The sequence below is a fragment of the Apteryx rowi genome, unplaced genomic scaffold (genome assembly GCF_003343035.1).
Source record: "Apteryx rowi isolate R43461 unplaced genomic scaffold, aptRow1 scaffold_16, whole genome shotgun sequence".
NCBI lineage: Eukaryota > Metazoa > Chordata > Aves > Apterygiformes > Apterygidae > Apteryx > Apteryx rowi.
In genome coordinates this window covers 895,670-917,351 of record NW_020447863.1, presented here as the reverse complement: position 1 = coordinate 917,351, position 21,682 = coordinate 895,670, and the positions used below count along the sequence as shown (strand labels likewise).

The window sequence follows — 21,682 nt, the reverse complement described above, 5'->3', positions numbered from 1 at the left end:
TTGATAATGTGCTGAGCTGTTGTTTCCTGGAAAAGCTGGTTTTCATGCCATGGTCTCTGGGCTGTCTGTGGAACCCTTATTGAAGGAAGCATCTTCAGTTCCCTCAGGTGAAGGACATGGGGTTATTCTCCGACAGCACTGGAAGGAATGGCAAATACGGGCCATGTGTTTGGGGAAGAGTTGCGTCAGAGCCGTGCGGGAGGAAGGACACAACAGAACATACTTTTCCCGCCTACAGCCTGTCCTTTTCAGTAGCTGCTACGTCGGCAGGGCCAGTTCCCATGCTGGAGTTGAGTTTCTATAGCTGAACGTGCCTGCGCTTGGCCATGGTCTGTCATTATGTAATAGCCTTGGAGCCTTTGAGTGTCGTTACTAGTGTGGACAAACATCCAGCAAAGCCATGAGCAGGTACTTTGCCTTGCAACGAAAATCAAAGGGGAATGAAGTTGCTTAGGAAGGAAGTCAAATGCGCTTAAGCTCTTTGCTTTGAATAGGGCCAGAGCAAGGGCCAGGGTGAGTGCCACTCTGCGCAGAGGCAGCCCCCGGGTCTCTCTCCTTCCCTGATGGAAGCAGCATGGTAATCCCTGTGCAATGCTGCCTTCAGCTGCAATCAGCTTCTCCTCCTATTGCTATAATAATCAGTACATCTCTGATGGTCCCAGGTTCGGTCTCTTCTCTGGAAGTCTAAACATCCTATTTTAGGGGGAGGAATGTGCTGGATTTTATTGTTTGGGGGGGTTATTATTTTTTTCCCCCCTTCTCTGCTACTCTGGTATCTGACTCAGCCCATCAAATCCATTGAAACTTTTGGAATGGACCATGGTGGCCCCCGAGCACGAGGAATCCTGCAATGACTCGCTGCGTTCTCCCAGTCCCGGGGGAAACGTTGCTTGCAGGCGAGCGTGGTTGGCGTTGTGCAGCCAGGAGGGGCCATTTGCCCTTGCAGTGAATCAGCCAGCTCTGCCTGGTCTTTCTGCTGCTCGGGAAGGCAGGCTTATCCCAGCTGGTCTTCGTTTAGAGTTAATAGGAGTTGAAATGAGCCAGAATTTGAAATAAATCCCATTGACTTGGCACGATTTCTTTCCTGACTCAGACGAAGGAGACGTACTTTCTGTGCAGTTACTCCAAGATTCCCCTCCTTATTGAGAGAGAGGATTTCATTCCCCTCCTCTTCCACAGCCCCAGGGCATTCGTGTCCTTCAAAAGGAAGATATTAACCCCTAGTGTTTGGAGGAAAGAAAAAAGATGCAAGTAGGACTTGTTAGTGTAAATAGAAGTTATACTCCCCAAATGCTCGCCCTATTCCTTCCTTCCTGGTCCTCAGCTTCCGTAAAAGGCTCATTCTTTGGAGCATTTTGGTGTCATCTTGTGTGAAAGTTTCACAGTCCAATGAGGATGACACTTTTCCTGCACCTCCTATCCATTGAGCCACCTTTTGGTGGCACCTTTGCATCCTGTGCTGCTTTATAGATGAGGAAATAGAGGCAGAGAGAAAAAAATGGATTTTCCCGGAACAGTAAATTAGTGGCAGTTCAGGGCTATCAGTCTAAACTGAACCAGCTCAGAGCACACAATGCTGTTCTGCACATTATTTTGTTTGCTGACTTACGCTGTGACTGCTTAGAAAAAAACAAACTGTCTCCACTCAGATAGACTTCCCCATCCATGAAATCAAGAGTCACATATTTCAGAAGAGCGTGAGCTCAGAGAGCAAGGTCTGCATGCAAATGAGAACTTCCACTAAAGCAAGGAGTTTTGAATATGAGATTTTTGGGTTGGATTCCACATTTTAAGCTGAGGAATTCAACTGAAAGGGAAGTCATAGTGATTTTAGCTGTAGTCTTTCCATCTGAGCTTTTTTTATAGGATTTCCCCATTATGCTTTTTCTTTGAATTCAGCCAGCCAGCTCTACCTGCGCTCACCATGCTGGTTTCCACAAGCTGACCAGTGGCCCTTTTTTCCCAGTGATCCCAAATGAAGTCCTCTGAACCCTAAAGTACAATCGGATCTTTCTTCTCAAGAACAGTTGAGTCCTCCTTCTTTCCCCATACTCATTCAGGAGCTGCTGCTATGTCTCCTCCTCTCCCAAACTACTGCTAGGCAGAGAGATTATGAAATATGTTTCTTATAAATCCGAAACATTTATGTCTTCAAATGCCCAGCCCCAATAATCCCACTAATTTCCTGAGTGCTTGTGAACTGTCCTATATGGGGAGAGGCTTCCCTCGATCAAAGTTTATTAAGTAGAGTTTCTCATATGGAGACATTGCTGAGCAGTAGGAAATGATATGGGGCTTTTTCATTTCCCTTTAAACGAGCTGGTTGGCTGGACCTTGAACAAATATGGGCATGGTCTTACTATGTTTCATGCTTCACTACCTTTATTGCTGCTTTAGTTTTTCTGCCTTTCCTACTTCCGGTGCCTCAAACTATCACTGTTTTTTTCCTTCACCATTGGCCCTTCTTTCCCTTTACTCAGTAGTTGTGTTCTGGTTCTTATATTTCTTCCTGTCTCATTTTTGGCAGAGAAGAGTCCCCCACCCCAGGCCTTCACTCACTGACATCCATAAACTTTGAAAATATGTTTCTGCTCCATGATGGTCCTGAGTAGTCCTGGACCTGCGGGAGACAGGATTTGGAAAGGTGTCTCACCAGACACTGTGCCCTTGTAGTGCTTCCCTCCGGTGCCGTGCTGCAAGTCTGCAGGAAAAACAGAAATTTGTCATCTGAAGTGCCAAGAGCCGCAGCTCTCCTTGGTGAAACCAGCCTGGTGAGACGCACCTTGGTTACCACTTCCCAAGATCCAGTGCGTGAACCAGAGCACCACTAAATGTGGGGGAAGCTGGGTCTGGATTTCAGCCTTATTGTTAGCTCCGTTTGGGGTGCATCTGTCCACAGTTCATCCAGCTTCCTTGTTTCTCTGGATGTTGTTGCTGTAACATGGATTTCAACTGTTGATGTCTTGAGACTTTAAAGCTGGGCTGCTCATCTGTTTGCTCCCAGTAACATTATTGCTGAGCTGTGCCAGAGACCAAACTTCATTGCCAAAGCCATCAACAGCCAAAAGCGCCATTTTCTTTCCTGAAAACCTAATCAATTTGGAATCATTGGAAAATAAACTGTCTGGCTTTTTCCTGGGGAAATATCTGATGCCATTTTTAAAAACACATAAATTGGGTTTTTAGTGAAGCTGGCAACGAAATTTTAAATAAGATAAACCGAAGATTATAATTTTTGGTTTCTTTGGTTATTTTGGCATACCTGAAAGCACATGACCTTGTAAAACTGCTGCGTTCCACTGTCCCAGGTCACAAATACCATCGTCTTCTGGAGGTACTGGCATGCATGTGCAATAAAGAGAGCAGTATATAAAGAGAAATCACCATTTAAAAATAATCCCATTCATGGAAGAAGCTTAGGAAGAAGATTTGTTTTTTCAGCAAACTGGTAACCTAAAGCATACAACAAAATATGTATGAACCCCAAGAATAAAAAGCATCAAGTGTTTAGTGCTTTGGCACACTTGCCCAACTGATTTGAATCCAGCAAAAGGAACTTGGGAATGAATTATTCTTGTGTATAGGCTTTTCTATATTTTCTGCTCCTCATTGTGGTCTGTGCTAAAGCATGTAGGAAGCCTGGAAACTCATTGTGGTCTGTGCTAAAGCATGTAGGAAGCCTGGAAACTGTACATCGCAGTGAAGTACATACCAGAAGATGCTAGATTCCTGATGTGGTCTGGAGGTCCTAGGTGAAGTTACAATCACACTGAATTTGATTTTTCAAAATTCTCTTTTTCTGTTCTGGCCCCATTCTTCCCATCTTCACATGGACGGATGAGTCTGAAGAATGGGGGAAAAAAAATCTGACCTTTTCAAGGGCTACCAAAGTTGTTGCTGGGCTTGCTCTGGTGTCTGTGTATTGTGTGGCATGTGATTTCTGGGAACTGCACAGACCACCGTGTATGTGCCTTGTGAACAGCTGGGATTGCAATGGATGGTGACCACATCTGAGATATCGCAAGTAGAGATACCACATATCTGGGAACCCCAGACGAATGTTGAACTGCCTCTAACTTCATCTGGACAAAATTTCTGCAGTCAGAGCACATCCAGGAAAATCAGACATATGGTAGCCTTCCCGCTCACCAGCAGGGCTGTGCTGGCCAAAGTCCTAGAAAGCATGCTGGTAGAGCACAGAAATATCCTTTGCTGATATAGCTTGCTCCGTTCGAGGAGGTGGCTCAGGCTGCAAGATCCAAGCCATGTCTCTGCTGATGGTGGTGCCAGCGTGGTTTGACTCATTTATTTACACCAGCGAAGCTTTTAACCAGCAGACAAGACCTAACAACAGTGAGGGAAGGTCAGACTAAGATCTCTGTGGTTTACTGGAAGTGACAGCTGGTTTCACTGCCATCACTGACAAGATTTAGAGATGCTGCCAGTTTTTTTTCTTCCAGCTATGAAGGAGCCGCACCCCAGCTGAAGGACTCAGCAGGGCCTTCTGGAGTAGATGAATGTCCCTGCTCAATGAGGCCAATGGGTCATAATGGGACAAACTGACACAGAGTTTAGCAGAGCTTCAGTGGGAGATATATCCAGATGGGGAGGAACCAGGCCGTATTTATAATTCTTCTGATACAGCCGTGAGATCCCTGTAACCTCCCTTTTGTAGAAAGGAGCCCTTCTTCCCTGCACATCCATAAAAGAATACATTTGATCAACGCATCAGCGTTTGTATTTTTTACATGCATTACAATGCCTCCTCATCATGGAGAGGCAGATGCAAATAACATGGCAGTTTTTGTTTCAGGAGATGTTACAGTACAACAATTCAGGAGCACATACGAGATGTGCAAAATTGCTCCGCTGGTGAAGATCAAGAACTTGGCCATCACCAGGGCCAGGAACAGATTTAGCTGAAGATGGGCTTCCTCCTATTTGCAAGGAATTTCTTCTGTCTCTACTTCTAAAAGATCTTATTGCATAGTCCAAGGAGACTGATGGAAAAATATTGTATAACTAATTAGAAATCCCAGTGGTGTCTTTTCTTGTTTTCATGTCTTGCTTTGACAGTAAACCTTTGTGAGTGATACTATTATTTACTCTCCAAACTTTCAAGCGGGTAAGCCTCACAACACTACTGCAGAGCAGGGTCTGCAAGCGTTATTGTTGCTTTGCAACACAAATAACGACTGATACATGGGGAGGTGATCTGGTAGCTCATCCCGTGGCGAGTTGGTTGCAGAACTGGGTGTGGATGACCATTTCCCAGTCTGCTGCTTTTATTAGTGAGGACTTCTTTGTTTGGCTGTCAAAAGTGTAAATCACGAGTGTGACACTAGCTGCTTGGCACCCAGAAGTCATCACATAGAGCGGCTGCTCAGCTTCGGTGGGAAACTAACTCCAAAAGTGCACTCTTGGAAAGTAGTAGCAAAAATAGCAAGCAAAACACCTGAGCAGTATGGAAGGGACGAATCGCATACTCCTGAGCAGAGAAACTGTCCTTTGTGGAGCTCTAATAGCATTGGCAAGGTGGGCTCTTGCAATGTTTGACTTGTGTAAAATGGAGCGATTCCCTTTGGGGAAGTGAAGAACTGACACAATTGTTTAGGGCTATAAAAGCCTGAATTGCTCCTTTGTGCTGAGAGCAGGCACTTATAAGGCCTGTGTTTCAGATCAGAGTGAAAACCCTCAGATATGGCTAACTTTGTAAGTTACTTTTGTTTAGCTAAGAGACTGATACTTTTCTGCAACATCAAGAGTGGTGAAAATAATACCTTCTTAAGTGCAAGCCAGGAGTTCAGAGAGAGAGATGCCATGCTGCTGTGTAGATGCTGTTGAAAAGTTTGTTGCCATTGCCAAAAAGCATGAGTTGTTTTTCTCAGGGATACTTTTGTTTCTTTCTGTCAAATCCAAAATCTGTTGTCTGCCCTGCAGCCAACAGGGTCAAACACTGAGAAAATGAACTCTCTGGACTCCTTAAGGACAGTGTGCTATATTTAGCTGCTCATCACAGCCAATTTCTGTCCTGTGCGTGCAAGGATGGGTTGCAGGTTCTGCTGCGTGTGAGACACTCACGCTCGGTGCACAAAGCGAGCCAATATTTCTGTGTCTCGTTGCCATGGCTTCCACCTGAAACTTTGCATCCAAGTCTGTTTCTAGAAATCAGTGTATCGCGGTTTCTGTTTTGTATGTGCTATGTATTGCAGTAATAATAATACAAATAGAGGAAAAGATTTTCTACTGTAAGCAGAAAGTTGTGCGTGGCAGATAAATAGAAAATGAAACAACTATTCCCCCATGGAATAGGATAGGGTGGATGAGGATGCCATCAGGGTTGTGAGCACCAGGGAAGGGTCCTTGGGGTGGCTTGATGGGATGTCTTTGCTTTCCCATACCAATGGCTCTTCTTGCTTTCCTAGGGACCAGAAGGGAAACCAGGAAAACAGGGGGAAAAGGGCAAGCCTGGCCAGAAGGTAGGAACATCTCCCATTGCTCATGTTTCCTTCTCTGGATCTCCCTTTCTTTGCTCATCTTTGACGTTTATTTATAGAAGCAGCTTCACTCTGTAGTGATGCCTGTGCTTGTGTTCTGCAGGGCAGCAAGGGCTTTCAGGGGCAACTCGGCGAGACAGGATCTCCGGGGAAGGAGGGCCCGAAGGGGAACCAAGGCCCTAAAGGATCCCGAGGTACCCTGGGACCTATGGTGAGAAGAGCTCTGCAAATGGTTGAACACAACACGCAGAAATGCGACTAGCAGTGGTGGGCACAGGCCCAAACTGAAGGAGAGAGCTGAACAGAGGCTTCAGAGCACAGGGAGCGAAACGATGCTAGAGGGGTTTAATTTACCAAAACGGCTTATCACATGCTCTGAGCTGCAGAAGAGAGACTCTAAAGTGTTGATTGCGTTGGTGCCCCGTGAACCCAGCTCACATTACGCCGTGGCAGTTCTTCACAACTCCCCAGACGGGTTGAAATACTGGAGACAGTTCTTGAGAAGGGAGTGAGCTGATAAGCTATTTTTTGCTCAGAGCTCTCCCTTTGAGACTGCACACTCATGGTGGGAGCTGCTTCCAAGTCAAACAGTACTGTTATAAGGAACTCTGCCTTGGACTTGTGCCCTGTCTCTACACCCACTCTTGATCTACTTATCTGAAACACTTGCAGCAAGAAGTAGTACAGCATGGGGAAGGGTTTGAGTTGGGGACTGAAGGTGAGGCTTTCAGAGAGAACAACAGTGACAGGCAGAGAGCGAAGAAAATTAATTTGCTTTAGGAGCATGAGATGAACAAGTCAAGGCAGCAGCAGCAGTAACAAATACCTCCTCACACATTACAGATGGGTACAGAAACTTCTTGCACGTATTTTAGTAGAACTTAGTGAAAGAACGGGAGGGAATACAGTTATTTATGAACCAGGAATCAGTGTTGTTTCAGAACAGTAGCAAATGAGTGATGGAGTAACAGTTCTGCTGATAGTGTTTTCCTGCATTAAAATGATGGCCACCTCACATATCCTGCCTTCGTATTCTTTGGCAAAGTCTCCATGGATTATTTCACAAGGAAGCAAAGCAGTGTCTGAGTAGCAGTCTGTTGGACGGAACATGTCTCTGCAGTCTGTCTCGAGAAGGCTTTCTTCCACACCAAATGGGATTATCTGGGAAGATTGCATTTTACTTTAATCTGAGGGTCTGATTTAAACCCTTTCATTCAGACTGCTAAAGACGCAATAAGCAGATCTTACAATGCTCTCCTCACAACCAAGAAAACTTCCTTCTTGGTCGCAGAACCCACAGCAAAGGGTTTCCTCCCAATGGGTTAGGATTCAGTCATGCATGCGAATGGTCTCACTGGTGGACCTCCCTAGCACAACAGCAGTTTGGATGTAAAGACATGCAGAGGAGCAGATGAAGAACACACACTAGGAAGCCATTTCTGTTGCTAGTGCACAGCTCAAGCGAGCAGTGAGCAGTTGGCAAGTGAGGATCCACACGCTGTTGTTCGGAGACCTTGCTCTGTATTCCCAGCTGCCTTGGAGATAAGCTGTAGAGTTCAGTTGCCAGGATGTGCAGACGTGTATTAGTGCCTAATGCAGGTACACAGAAGAAAGGGCAGCAGCTCTAGAAGCTGCAAGAGCCCAAAGTACCAGCTAGTTTGCACATGGGAAAAAGCTTGGCGCTGGCATGTGGGTAGCAAATCTGAATGAGCTGACGAACCTGTTGCTACATGTTGGCAGAGATGGGAGTCCTAGCAACACTGTGTAAAATATTAAAGCCAAGCAAGATTATTTGAGACTGCCGCAGCAAAAGCCCCTCATGGGCCAAGGGAGCAGATGGCCACACTGAAACGCTCCCATGCAACGCTGAGCGTTGCTTTCAGCAGCCCAGTGCCATGCTTGCTGGGGTAACATCTGCAACCTGCTTTAATGATGCTTTCTGTGCTTGCCTCTCCAGGGTGCTCCGGGAAGGATGGGCGTTCAAGGGGAACCAGGCTTAAAGGGTTACCAGGTAAGGTGTTTATTTTCATTCTCCAGCTTCTAGTTGTTCTCAAGTATAGCCAAACCGTTACTCCAGGATGCAAAAACTCTCTTAAGTTCTGTTTCCGATCTTACACTGAGTTCAGTTTAGCTTTTACTCCAGTCTTTGTATCATGAAGACTTCTCCAAACTGATTTCCTCTGCTGTGCAGTGTATGTCCCTCCAGTATTGGGATGCACAGTGCAGGACTCACAAGAGGTAGCAGTAAGCCAGAGAGGACCTTTAGACAAACAGCTTTTTCCTTTTCCTCACATGCTGTCTGCTCTCCCCAGGGGCATGCAGGACCACCAGGGCCAGCTGGACCACCAGGGCCAAAGGGGGAAAAGGTAAGATTGCAGCGTTTAGCCATCTCCTCTCCTGCGTGCACAAGTCAGCACTGCTATACTCTGACCTCAGCATCAAAGCTCAGCCCCAGGAGACTCGCATGAATGGCACTTGCACAGACCAGTCACACAGGCTATGTGGACAGGAACAGTGGCACACTGAGGTAAAAACATGAGTCTGTGTTGTTGTCACTGAAGGACAATCTCAAAATAACCACCTTCACTAGGAAGAGCACTAGGTTTACTGTGTCTTCGCTCTCCAACCTCACACGCACTCAAGTTACCATACATGAGCTGCACTGCTGTAGCTGCGCCATACACATCGCTTGTGAGACAACACGGCATAGCCAACGGAGGTTTAGGGTGTTGAGTTACTTCGTGTTGATCACAGACTGAGCATATTGGCATGGGAGTTTCCGTCACTGAGCTGATGGGCAGTCACTGTTATGCTGCTGTAACATGAGCACATGTCTGAGCTCTCATTCCTTCTCTGCTGGGAGGGTGAGCTGTGAAATGCTTTCCCGGTCTGGTGTGCCACCCAGGCAGGGCAGGGATCCCACCTACATATTACCCACTGGGGCTCTAGACCTGCAAATCAGCGCCAGGACACCCGTGCCACTAGTGCATACTGCCAGACACCACGTGCCCTTGTCTGCGGAAGAGCCAGCAGGCAGGCGTGCTGGGGACATGTTTTTCTGCTTCCACGGAAATTCTGCTCAGTCCCCAAGATGAAAGAAAGTAGATCGGCAGCTTTTTGATATCAAGTCAGAATACCCTGTACAAACTAGCTGATCTTCAGCAAGCAGATCTGTGGGTAAATCAGCTGATAGTGTTTTGTAAACGAGGCAGAACGGGTCTCCTCTCTGTTGCCCTTGCCCCATTTCTCTCGCTCCCTTCCACATCCTTGCTTGTCCACCCACACTCCTCAACAAGCCCCCTTGCTGCAGCTGGGCTGAGTCAGAGCTGTTACTGCACAGCGGCGTTCCCCTTGCGTTTTTCCCCTTTTGCTGAGTCAGCACAGTTGTAACCAGTTCAGGCTGGAGAAGTGACTCATGTTTTAATGGTTTCCTGTCGGCGTAGCTTGCTGCTCTGCGCTCCGAGGACAATCCCCGCTGGCTTTGGCTATACTGGCAGGGCTGCTGGAGCCAGTCATGCGTCTTCAGTTGCAGCAGCAGCAGCAACACTCCCTCCCCTGGTATGGGAAGGGATGTGATAGCAATGGGAAATGGTGGACGTGGGGTCTCCATCAAGTGAAAAGATGTGTGAACTTGCTCCTGGTTTTCCTCTGTGCTGTGCTTTGTGTTGCTATTGCCACGGCTGAGCAAGCTCTTGGCATTCCCTCCGCACTGGTGATTTGCACATGGGTGGGATTGCAGATGTACGTTTGTAAGCCGGAGTTTCATTGCTTATAAATGGAGTTCTTGAGACTCGGAGAAGAGATCCCAAGGGCTCGTCTTTGCCTTGGCTTTGAATGCATCTTTTCAGCTTAGGATCCTGAATGTCAGGACACCTGATTTACGCTTGCTCTGCCTTGGAGACTGTTTGTGCAGGAGGGAATCTCGGTGCTGTAGCAGTTAGTGGGGCAGATGAACTGTTGCATTCAGCTAAGATATTCACGCGTCTCAGAAATTTTGCTTTGGGGATGAACAATGTTTGTTGCTTTTTCTCTCCTGTTTCCTGATGCTGAAACGCATCCATGGCACAGGAACAGCTGATAGTGGTCCTGCTGCTCCTCATCTCCATCACTGCTTTGCTAAATTTCCTCTCCATTTCCAGCCTTTCTAGTGCTGCCCCATCTGCTTTCTTAGCTGCGCCTCTAGCTTTTCCAAATTTCGGCAGCACTCCTCAGGTGTATTCTGCTGAGTGGCCATCAGAGAAGTGGCAAGTGTTAACCAAGCACCACCAGCTCAGGTTAATAACGTGACAGCTCACAGCCAAGCACGTTGTCTGTTGAGAGCCTGGCCAGAGGTTTCTCACAATCCCACTACGGAAATTTGAGCATCCTGGCAAAATTTGTGAGTAGTGACTACCAAAAGCAAAATCAGCCATTGCCTTTAGAGCAGGAGGAATAAGAGAGGTGCAGATATTTATCTCTGTTGTTTAAATTGCAGCTGCTGCTTTTTTTAATCCCTCTTCATTCAAAGTTGTCATCTTGAAAGCTCCCATTGTTTCAGTATCAAGTGGTCTCCAAATCATTAATCTGAAGTGCTCAGTGAAGCAGTCTCCCCTTCACCGGAGCTGATTTGACAGAGCTGCCTGTGCCACTCCACTCGCTCAGTTGCAAGAAAAGTTCCCAGCCTGTAGCTCCTGCATTTGGTGAAGTGCAGCACACTAGTAAAGGCTCAGCTGTGAGGGGAGTCAGACTCAAGGAGACACAAATCCTACTCCCTCTGGCAATGGTCTTACTGTCTGGATTGGAAATGGCTTTGGGGATTAAGCCTTGCTAGGGACCCTTCTGTTCCTGCAGTGGTAGAAGATGCATTAGGGACATATTCTGCCAGTGAGCAACTGCCAAGGGTCTGGACAGACAGCAGTCGGGATCCACAGAAAAAAAGCAATCACAGGGTGTCTGCGAGAATAAAAGACAGTGGCTGTACATATCTAGAAGAATATTCTTCTCCAGATGGACACTAGAGGAGCACTCCTTCAGAGGTAACATGGATCTTTTGTTATCAGGGTGCCGATAGCTTGGTCCAGGATGATAAAATGAACTCTATATGTAATTATCTAAGCTGAAGCCGGGCAAAGACACCAAAGCATCTAATGCCTTTTGCTGAGAACACTCAGGTCTACTAACGAACATCAATAGCCAGATCTTGCTCATGTCTTCACTGAAAGACAGGAGGTCTGTTAACACGGTGCTGGGTGACTGGCTGCAGCTGAACAAGGGAGCCCAGCATCGTGTGCCTAGTCACCAGCACCACTTTCTGCAGCATCCAGGTGCTCCACAAGATCTTACTTTGAAATTCTCTCATCCATCCTTCCTTCTGATCTAAGATTTGCCTGGTTCCAAGCCTAAAGGTAGGAAGCATCCTTCCCTCTGGACCTCTGTAACCTCAAACACACATGCAAGCATTAAAATGAAAGACTGAATCTGAAAGCTGAAGAGGAATGGGAGATGGGACCATGACAGCTCTGTGAGTTTCTAAACACCATCGTGAATTCAGCTTTGCTGAAAAAGGAGGGTATTTAATGGTGGGGAAGGCCTTCCCTTTTCCAGAGAAGTAAGTGGGCTGGGGAGAGGCCTTATGGTGGAATCCAACTCTGTTGTGCCATCCCAACCAGCTGCTCTGCTGCATTTAATACATTTACAGCTCCTCAAAGAGGCCTTGCTCAGAGCAGACGCCTGCATTTGGCAGCTGCTTAAAGCAGTCCAGATGGGATCCTTTTAAAAATTACAAACTGGTGTATCTCACTTTGGGATAGGAGCCAGCAACAACAAGCCTTCCCTTCTTCTCCATGCATTTTCCATTTGTATCCCAACATGTTTACTTTGCTGCCCTTTACTCTAACTTTTTTTTTTACTGCAACTTTCCAAAAAATTAGCACAGACCTTTCATCTCCCTCTTGAGCAGCTGAGGCATCAGGAAGTCCTGGAGGAGCCCAGCCTCATAGTCCTAGAGCTGACCAGCTCTGCAGGATTTTCTCTGTCAGAAGACAAAGGATGAGGTGGGGAGGGGAATTGCACTCAAGGAGACAAAGCTTCATTGCTCCACTTTGGGGAGGAAGTCTGCAAGTCTTGATGCTCTTCAAAGCTCTCCAGAAGTGTGAGCTTTGTTTGCGTTCATCACACCCGCCTAAGTGCCATGATGGAAAGGTGTTCACATCCTGTTTGAGCAGAATTAGTCAGTGCCAAGACTTCTGCCTATTAACATGTATGCTAGGATTTTTTTTTTTCTGAGACTTGAGAAATGTGGTGGCTTTGTTTCCCTTCTATCCTGCATTCTTTTGATAGTGGCTAGAAAGCAAAGCAGTTGCCAGGTATTCTGCTGCCGCCTTCAACTGGCAAGTTCATTAACACTGGAGATTTGTTGGCAGAGACTGTTAGATGTTATTTTTCTTTATTTCTGCTCTGCTACCCAAATCTCCCATTCACATTGCTCAATATTATATTCTCAAGCAGTCCTGGCACACTTTCTATCTATATATTTCTTTTATCAAGATACCTCCCAAAAAAACCACACAAGTATGCTGGGGTTCACCACCCAGCACATTATCTCCTAATGAAGGTATAACTATCACCTGCGAGTATGTTTGAAATCCTAGCAACACTCATCCAACAAATGTTGCAGCAGCTGTGAAAGAAAATGCCATTATCACAAAGTGTGCAATGGAAGCATATACATCAAGCTCTTTGCAACCTGTTAAGGGTTACTGCAAGAGATTTTGCCAAATCTCAAGGAGTCTTATTATACCAACCTGTGAATGTTGATACTGGTGCCCAGCCTCAGCAAGAAGTCAGCGTGGGTCAACATGTCCCCCTCAACGGTGGCACAGCCTTGATTCCAAGCCATGGACCCAATTCCTACAGAAAACAAGCCATCAGCTCCACTGTTAAAGAGATTTTTCACTGCTGGTCACTTGCTGCTCCAGATGTGTCACTACCAAACGTCACATCCGAAGCACCCAAACACCTTCTCCCAGGGGCTGGATCACTGAGGAATTGCCCAAGGACCCTTACCATCAGCAGCTCCAAATCAAACAGAAGATGAGAGCAGTGGAGAGAAAGTCAAAGACTCTCATCATAAATACATCAGAAAAGGCTGATACAACCACTGAAAATTGCATAAATCTACAAAAACCTTGGCTCTGCATAACTAACTTTGTAGATTTGGATGTTCAAGGCTCTAGGAGCACCCCAAGTAGTCCAAACACAGTGGCTCCACAGTGCCAGAATCCCCCAGACTGCTTCTTTCCAGTAGCTGTAACATCAAAGAGGCTGTGAAACACGTTCTTCCTAAGGAGCCAGAGTGCCAGAGACTCAGTGATATGAGGCAGCCAAAAACCAGAGGAGCTGGAATGTAGCTGTCTTCTATGGGGAGCTAAGAAACAGCCGTCTCTGAGCTGGACTCCAGCGAAAATAGGACACCATGACCCCAAATGACTTATACAACTGAATTAAAAAAAGAGTGTCTGTGCTGAGAGTCTTGAAGGATCTTTCTTTGGATGTTTTAGAGAGACCTCAGTTATAAGTAATCTGGGTGATGTTACCTACCAGCCAAACCATGAGCTCTGAGCCCTTGCTGGGGAGCATCCCATCAATGAGTGGAGTTTCTCACACAGTGAGCGTGTAAGGGACTGACGGTCCTACCTGACTGATCATTAGAAGAGCCCATAGTGGTGGCGTACAACCAAGGAGAGCATGCAGACCACCCTTGTTCCCTTGACAGTCTAGGCAGCCCTCAGTGAGGGTGGGAAAATGCTTGATTAAAGAGTTTGGTTTGACTGTTGGCAGTAAAATTCAGAGGCAGAGAACTATTTCCCATATTGTCCTAATTACATGCTTCTTGTTTCGTTTTAGAAATTGTTGAAAATAACTCTTTGCACCTGGTTCCATGGAGAGGACAGTTAGACCAGGCAGAAACAAAGACCAAAGAAATGAGGAAAGCACTGCAAAGAGTCAGTGTATTCCAGGTTGTGAAACAAAAAATTTAATTCACACTTCCTTTAGATGAAAAACTATTAAATTCAACAGAGGCTTTGGTTTAGGAGCCCATGATATGAAAGGACTGGCTCAGGTCTGTACAGAAGCACCTGCCATATACGTTGTTGTCTATATTAATGCTAATATGTTTTTATTTACAGGGAGAACAAGGTGATGACGGGAAGGTAGAAGGCCCGCAGGGACCACCCGGAGACAGAGTAAGATGTTAAATCCCTTCACTGATCAATCCTGGCCTTGGCCTGACTTTTGGAGACGTACTAGCTTGGTTGCTTCTGTACTTGTAGAGCTTGCAGAAGCCATACATGACAGGTTTTTTGCACTGACCTTAAACCTTTGCTGTGTTTTTGTAGGGCCCCGTTGGTGACAGAGGCGATCGAGGGGAGCCTGGAGACCCCGGTTATCCTGTGAGTCTTGTTCCCAATATGTGATTCAGAAAGTGATTGTCTTGGAGAAGTGCTTCCAATCTGCATCAGACCACAGAACATCCACCCTTTGCCCAGTTGTCACAATTCATAACAGACTGTTGTCCCTTGTCCGCTGCTGCACAGGACTGTATTTCAAACAAGAAGGAGCAATTGAGCTATCTGTACCTGAAGTGGTAAAAATTTTGCTGACGGCAAATTGTGGGTCCTGAAGATCAGCATCTCATAATGCCATGCACCTGCTCACTAGACTGAAAGAATGAGCAAGACCATCTCATTCAAGACATTTGTGATTATCAAGTAAATACCTTGGGGAACATGTATACAAGATAGGTCGTGTCAGTGTTGGACATAATTCAAGACTGATATGCCTATGGCAGTAGACTCAAGGCCAAACGCTTTCATGAGAGGAACTCTGTTAACTTAGAGGCTTGGAAGCTTCCAAAATCCTCTTTATCAGGATTTCTCTCAAAAGCAAGACCAGAGTTATGAATGAGTCCCCTGTGTTGATGATGTCCTCTTTGTGGAGCATCTCCAGCTAGATGTTGGTCTGAAAAGGCTCTTAGGACTAAGCCTTACCTCCATCCAAAAGCAACTGGTCAAAGCAACTTACTACAGTAATGTACAGAACAGTCTTAATTCATTATCTTCAGATGTCCTCCGTCAGCAGTGCTGCTGTCTTTTCTGTAGGGCAGCGTTCACTTAAAACAATGCTGTGTGTATTTAGGGGTGCATTAGAAAGCCTTGCTTCCTGCTTAGATAGTGACTAGCAGTCTTTCTTAGCTGCCTCTTTCAAGAACGCTGTGCTAGGTCTCAGGAGCAGAGGGAGAGGGAGTGTCCAGAGTCAGGGGTGAGTCTAAGAAATGAGGAAGGTCACTGGCATCAAGGAAGGAATTGCAAGGTAGGAGTTGAGCTGATAAGCGTCCTGTAGCCCGCATGGAGCATCACTTACCTGGGAGGAATTTGCCTGTACTATACTACCTACAAGCTTCGCTCTTCGCAAATTAGCAGAATGCAGCTATGCCTGTCTTCCCCTATCCCACACTGCATGTCAGCATCCAGTGTTGTTCCCCATTGCCCACACAGTACCCAAGAACAAACTAATGTTCCCTCTTTCTTTTTATTCAAGGGTCAAGAAGGGCTTGATGGAGAAAGAGGAAAACCTGGACAGCAAGGTTTACCTGTAAGAGATGCTGCTTTATTGTAAGCTACCAATGTCAGATGCATGTGAAAAACAGGTGCAAAAGGGAAGGAGGGTAGGAAGAGCTGCAGTAAGAAATAGGTGCATTCTTTGCAAGGCTACTAAGAAGAATTACAGATTCTATTTTGGGGTTAAAATCTTAGTGTTCTGTCATATGGCTTAGAAATGGGTAAAACTGCTGCATTCACCAATGGAGTTAATTTATTCTGAGAGGTGGTAGCCCCTCAGATGACAGGGACAGAAGCAGGAGCTTTGGATTTTCTTTAGAAAAGGACCATTAGAAACATGCAGCTCAGAAAGAAGCTGAAGGGGGAGAGATCTGCAGGTGTATCCTTAGTTGCCAACTTCTCTTTGGCATTAGTCCAGAAATTGCATGTTTTGCCTCTTTGCCAATAGCAGATTCCCCTGACACAAGAACACACAAAAAAATGGATGGCCAGAAGAAAAGTTGGAACAGTGTGTGTGTTGAGGAAGAGAGTGGTTAGAGAGTAGTGAAACATCCACTGTGCCTCACTCCTTCATAGGTCGCTCTCTAGTATCTGGCCTCCAGGCTAAACCAAGAAAAGGACTGCAGCATGCAAAAAGGAGGTACTACAAACACCAGAGATGTATTCACTAGTTCACTAAATTCCTAGTTCTGCCTATAGCTTGTACAGTACCTTTCTCAAACCAGGCTCCTTCCTATCTGCTTCTCAGCGTTGTTTTCCAGGAGTGATCTTGGATTTCGTGATGATTTCTCCGAATACAAACACTGTCCAAGTGAGGGAGTGCATCACTTCTTCAAATGACACCCTGCTAAGTGCTCTCTGGAGACATTTCCTTGCTCCTTTTTGCCCAGGAGGCCTGTTTGAGTACAGCCTGTTCCCTGAATTGTTTCCACACAGTCAGTGTTGTCAGGGGCACAAAAAATACTGTTCATTATACTTCATGCAAGATACTGCCAGAAGAGAATTTCAAACAGATTTTTCTTGCTCATCTTTTCTAGGGGGATCCTGGACCACCAGGCCAGCCAGGAGCAAAGGGATCCAAAGGTGATGTGGTAGGTTTCAGCAGGGTGGATTTATAGTGTCCCAAGTTTAAAGAAAATGTCTAATTAACAGGACTCTCATGTTTTCCCCCAGCATATGTGATTTGGCCTATGGTTTATGCGTAGGACTGTGGAGAACCTAGTGGGAGGGCAGTAAACATGTATTTGAGTGTCCAAGCCCAGTAGTTTGTTGGTTTTATGGATGTGGAGAATATCAAGACAATTACAGCTCCAGCATGGGTGAATCTCGGGCAGGTCCTAAGTCACTGCCTCAGGTTGTGTCTGTTTCCCATACCAGTGTTTCCTGTCTCCAGCTGGCTTTCCTGTCTCTAAGGAGATCTGAGCCAGGCAAACATCTCGCTTCCTCATTTGAACCATAAGCTTTTCTGGCTTGAAACCTTCCAAATTTGGAGTCTACTTACCCTTACAGTTTTTCTGCTTCTTGGAGGATTCCCTCCCTCTTAACTTCTTGCCCTTATTGAGCAAGATAACACACCATGCACAGTTCCTTCAAGGTTCAGCCTGATACCTGATACCTTTTCCTACCTCCGCATCTGGCTGAAGTGACAGCTTGCTAATCATTCTCATTGGTCCAAGACTTTATTTGCTAAAACGTAAGCATGTGACCTCAATACTCAACAAATTCCTGCTCCCTCTTGGCAGATGTAAGGGTTTTTAATCTGACCCCACTGGCTTAATGACAGAAGATAGTCTAACCTACAGTTGGTGTTTTTGGCAGAGTATCCCAGGTGATAAGATAAATTAACCCTACCCACGAGTGGATGATCTGAAACTGCCTTTGGGTCAACTGAGTAGCAGAGGAAGCACCCCAGCAGTATTTTTTTCTGTAGTTGGTCTGGTTCTCTGCAGAAACAATGCACAGAAAATGCAGTGCTTTAATTTAAAAATGTATTAGTACGTGACCTCACTAAGACACCCCTTAGTGAAGGTGATGAGGCTGTTTTCCATTCATTCTGCAGAAATTAATCCTTTTTACAGCTACATCAGAAACATCAGAAGTGTTTCTTTTACCTCTTTATTCACAAAGCAGAGTTGCAAGTTTTAGACACAGGACACTTATCGTTGTAGCTTCCATTAACTTTTCAACAGAGAGGGGGTTACCTAGCAGGGAAAAGGCTCAGACCAGCCCTTACTCAGTGCCTTGCAGAACGTTTGCTTGCTGCTCAGTTCTGCACTGTGCTGTCAAGGAATTGACAGAGGACGCAGGTTTTAAGCATCTTGTTCCAATGTTTGCCAGTGCACCGAGTCCTTCCTCGAGTTCATCCTGCTTTATTTGTCCTCATCTGCTCTGTATTAGGAAAATGTAGGTCCTTGCCTTCTAGCTATTCATTCCTGCCCTAGAACTCGCAAGACATACGAAGAACCACTTGTAATAAAACCAAACAGCAGTTCATCTCTCAGTGCTGAACTGACTTTATGAATCTCCTTTTTATAAAACTCTTTTCAAACATTATCCAAAGCACACCCTGAAATCAGGCTCCCAAGTGGGATGTTAGAACTGCTGCAATTTTAGATGTCTGTCTTCTTTGTTTGCAGGGTCAAAAAGGAAAGCAAGGAGCACGGGGCAGTGCAGGGAGCAGAGGCTCACCGGTAGGTAAAGATTCAATTTTCTGCCCCAGCCAGTGCTGTGCAGACACCTCCATCATTAACACCTTTGTGATTTTAGGGCACCCTTGGGCTACCAGGACCTAGAGGAGTGGTGGGCAGGCAGGGTCAAGAGGGTGCCCCTGGAGTGGACGGAGTGCCTGGGAAGGATGGCATGCCTGGGATGCTGGTGAGTTTGCAATTGTAATTTTATAGCACCAAATGCAACTAAGAGCTGGAAAACTAAAAGTTAACACAGGAGAAGTGGATCTAGTCCAGCTATAGATTATTTTATATGCTGTATTCATCACATATAAAGCTATATAGCTATCCAGCTATTTTATATGTAGCCAGAGTGGATCATGTGTTGCTCTTAACAGCACGCATGCACATGGAGGCAGGCAGATGCCTTTGCACGGCCAAGTCTGTAAACAAACAGATGCTTCTAGCCTGACAAACAGATACTTATTTGCACAGACCTCTCTACATGTATCTGCAAATCCACCCATGCCCAGATGCATGCTTGCTTGCTGAGGACAGAATCACACCACTCTCCTGTCCCCACAAAAGGAGATGTGCACAGGTGGAGAGAGTGTCTTGTTTCCCTAACCTCTCCTGTGTTTCTTTTCTAGGGAGAGCAGGGAGATGATGGGGAAGAGGGTGTAACAGGGACGTCAGGCAAAAGAGGGAACCCTGGCATACCAGGACTCCCAGGAGCACAGGGACCACCAGGATTTAAGGTGAGTTTCTGACTCCATAAGATACCGCTCCTAGCAATTTACTCTGTGAGCCTGGCTTCCTGGGGTTTTTAATCTAGAATTTGGATTCTCCAGGGTCTAATAAAGTTTGAACTCCTGCTGCCATCTTTCACTTAGCTGGAGTCTTAATAGGTCTTTCTCCTCATCCAGCTATCCACTTTCATGAAATCTGTAGTAGCTGAATATCCTGGAGACCTTTATTCCTTTGTCAAAGTTCACTAAGTTCAGGAGTCTCCAGATATACATACCCAGGCTACGAACACTCCAACCTCATTTCAGTAGATACCCAGCTAAAAAAATGTGGCCTTGGAGAAATTGAAATGGCCCTGCCTCTAGGAAGTCCAGGATGGATGACTCTGTTGGAAACTCGGGAGTCCTTCAGCTGCTGCCCTGTGAGGTCTGAACTGCTGATGGGAAGTTTGCGCTGCTTGTTTTTTAGCATATACTTACAGGTTTGGATTTGCTGGAACCAGCATGGGCTTGGGCATTGCTCTGGGCACGAAGAGGCAGGAAAAACCTTCTTTAGTGACCTTGGGATTTCTTACTGATCCTTATCCTGGTGCAGGTAGGCCATAGGATAGAAACTGGACCAGCAGCAATTCAGCCATTTGTAGAAAGTGTGAAGACTCCAGATGGGTTTGGGGAGCCTATCAGGTCTGATTTAAATCATGCCTAACACGTCACTTAAACTGTCACTTGCTGCCCTCCAGCTGCCTTGGGTAGAATAACAGGCTGTTACCAAAAATGACTGAAAGACCCTTGAGTAGTTATGCCAGGCTCACACCCTTGCTGCTGGGGAATTTGTTGCCCCTTTTCCAGAGCCTGAGCACTCACTTTCTTTGCTCCTCCATCCTAGCCTGCCCCAGATTTGTGTAGCTGGGTTTGCTTTGCTCCTGGGGCTTTGCAAGGTGAAGAGCTGTGGCACAAAGTGCAGTGCTGGGTCTCAGGCACCTCTCTGCTGTCCTTGAGTTGCAGGGTTGGTGCCAGGGAAAACGTTGGCTTCAGCATTTTAGATGGATTAATCATCAATTACTATGAGAGACTGCAGGGCAGGACAGGCAGCATACAGAAGTGCAAATGGAAGTTGGAGTCCTCAGCTCCACTCAGGCAGTATGGCTCTGCTGACAGCTGCTGCTCTGCGTGGAGCACAGGAGGAGACACAGCCATACCCATCACTGGTCTCACAGTGCACATCCCACAGTAATCCGCCTTAGCAGACCTGAGGGATCTCCTGACGAAACCATGTTGCTTGTCCCACTGCGCCCCTTTTTTTTTCCAACTTTCCATCTATGGCTGTTTCAGCTGAATGTTGCTATATTTAGCTCATGTCCTTAGGAATTACTTGGATTCTGTTATTTTTAGGGTGAAAGAGGATTGCCTGGGCAGACTGGCCAAACAGGGAAGCGAGGACCACCAGGCGGAACGGGGCTTCCAGGGAGCCCAGGTGATCCAGGACCCAAAGGACAGCCGGTTAGTGATCAACTGAAATGATCAGAGCTGATTTTAAACCGTCTTCTGTGTGGAGAGGAAGCAGATCTGCAGGCCTGGATAGCAGGGTTGACCCAGGAACAGCCTCTTACCAGAGAGCTCATACTTGGCTTGAGTGTCAGCATAGTTTTCTCCAGTGTAAACACTTCCCTGCTTTTCACCGCTCCCTTGTGCAAGAGATGTCTAACCCATGCCCATGTTCCCTGAGACAGCACAGTCGCACTGTTCATCATCGTTCCTGTAGTCACAAGGCTGTGATAAGTGCTGGCAGCCAGTCCCCAGAACCGTATCAAACAGGCCCCACGACAGTGTTTTTGATGAGAAACGTTATGCTAGGGACTTGTGGAGTCTGCAGGAAGTGTTGAGAGCTGGAAGTGGACCCTGTAATCCAAACCATCCAGAAGGCGCAGAGGGGAGCTGGTAGCTCTGTTGGGGCTGTACAGGAAGTCCGGGAGCAGGTAGATATCCTGGTGCGGTTTCTTGGGCAATGGAGCTGTGAGGTCAGAGCACAGTGGGGGAAATACTGAGAGCCCCTCAGTCGAAGCAGACGTTAAATGCCCACACCTCTCTCCCAGGCAGGCTCCTAATCCTTAGTGATTTTATTTATTTTACTGGCAGGATTGTCTAACTTAGCACTGATGTGTCACACTTCATCA

General features: G+C 46.3%; 1 protein-coding gene across 1 annotated transcript in view; it reads left to right on the top strand.

Moving 5' to 3' along the window:
- Positions 1–21,682, top strand: part of COL27A1 (collagen type XXVII alpha 1 chain) — a 168,403-nt gene that overhangs the window by 136,725 nt on the left and 9,996 nt on the right. Inside the window, exons 38-49 of the mRNA XM_026059675.1 lie at positions 6,426–6,479; positions 6,601–6,708; positions 8,455–8,508; positions 8,810–8,863; positions 14,666–14,722; positions 14,876–14,929; positions 16,077–16,130; positions 17,134–17,187; positions 18,733–18,786; positions 18,863–18,970; positions 19,413–19,520; positions 20,901–21,008. Of these exons, the coding sequence (XP_025915460.1) occupies positions 6,426–6,479; positions 6,601–6,708; positions 8,455–8,508; positions 8,810–8,863; positions 14,666–14,722; positions 14,876–14,929; positions 16,077–16,130; positions 17,134–17,187; positions 18,733–18,786; positions 18,863–18,970; positions 19,413–19,520; positions 20,901–21,008 (867 nt within the window). The remainder of the gene's footprint in view (positions 1–6,425; positions 6,480–6,600; positions 6,709–8,454; positions 8,509–8,809; positions 8,864–14,665; positions 14,723–14,875; positions 14,930–16,076; positions 16,131–17,133; positions 17,188–18,732; positions 18,787–18,862; positions 18,971–19,412; positions 19,521–20,900; positions 21,009–21,682) is intronic.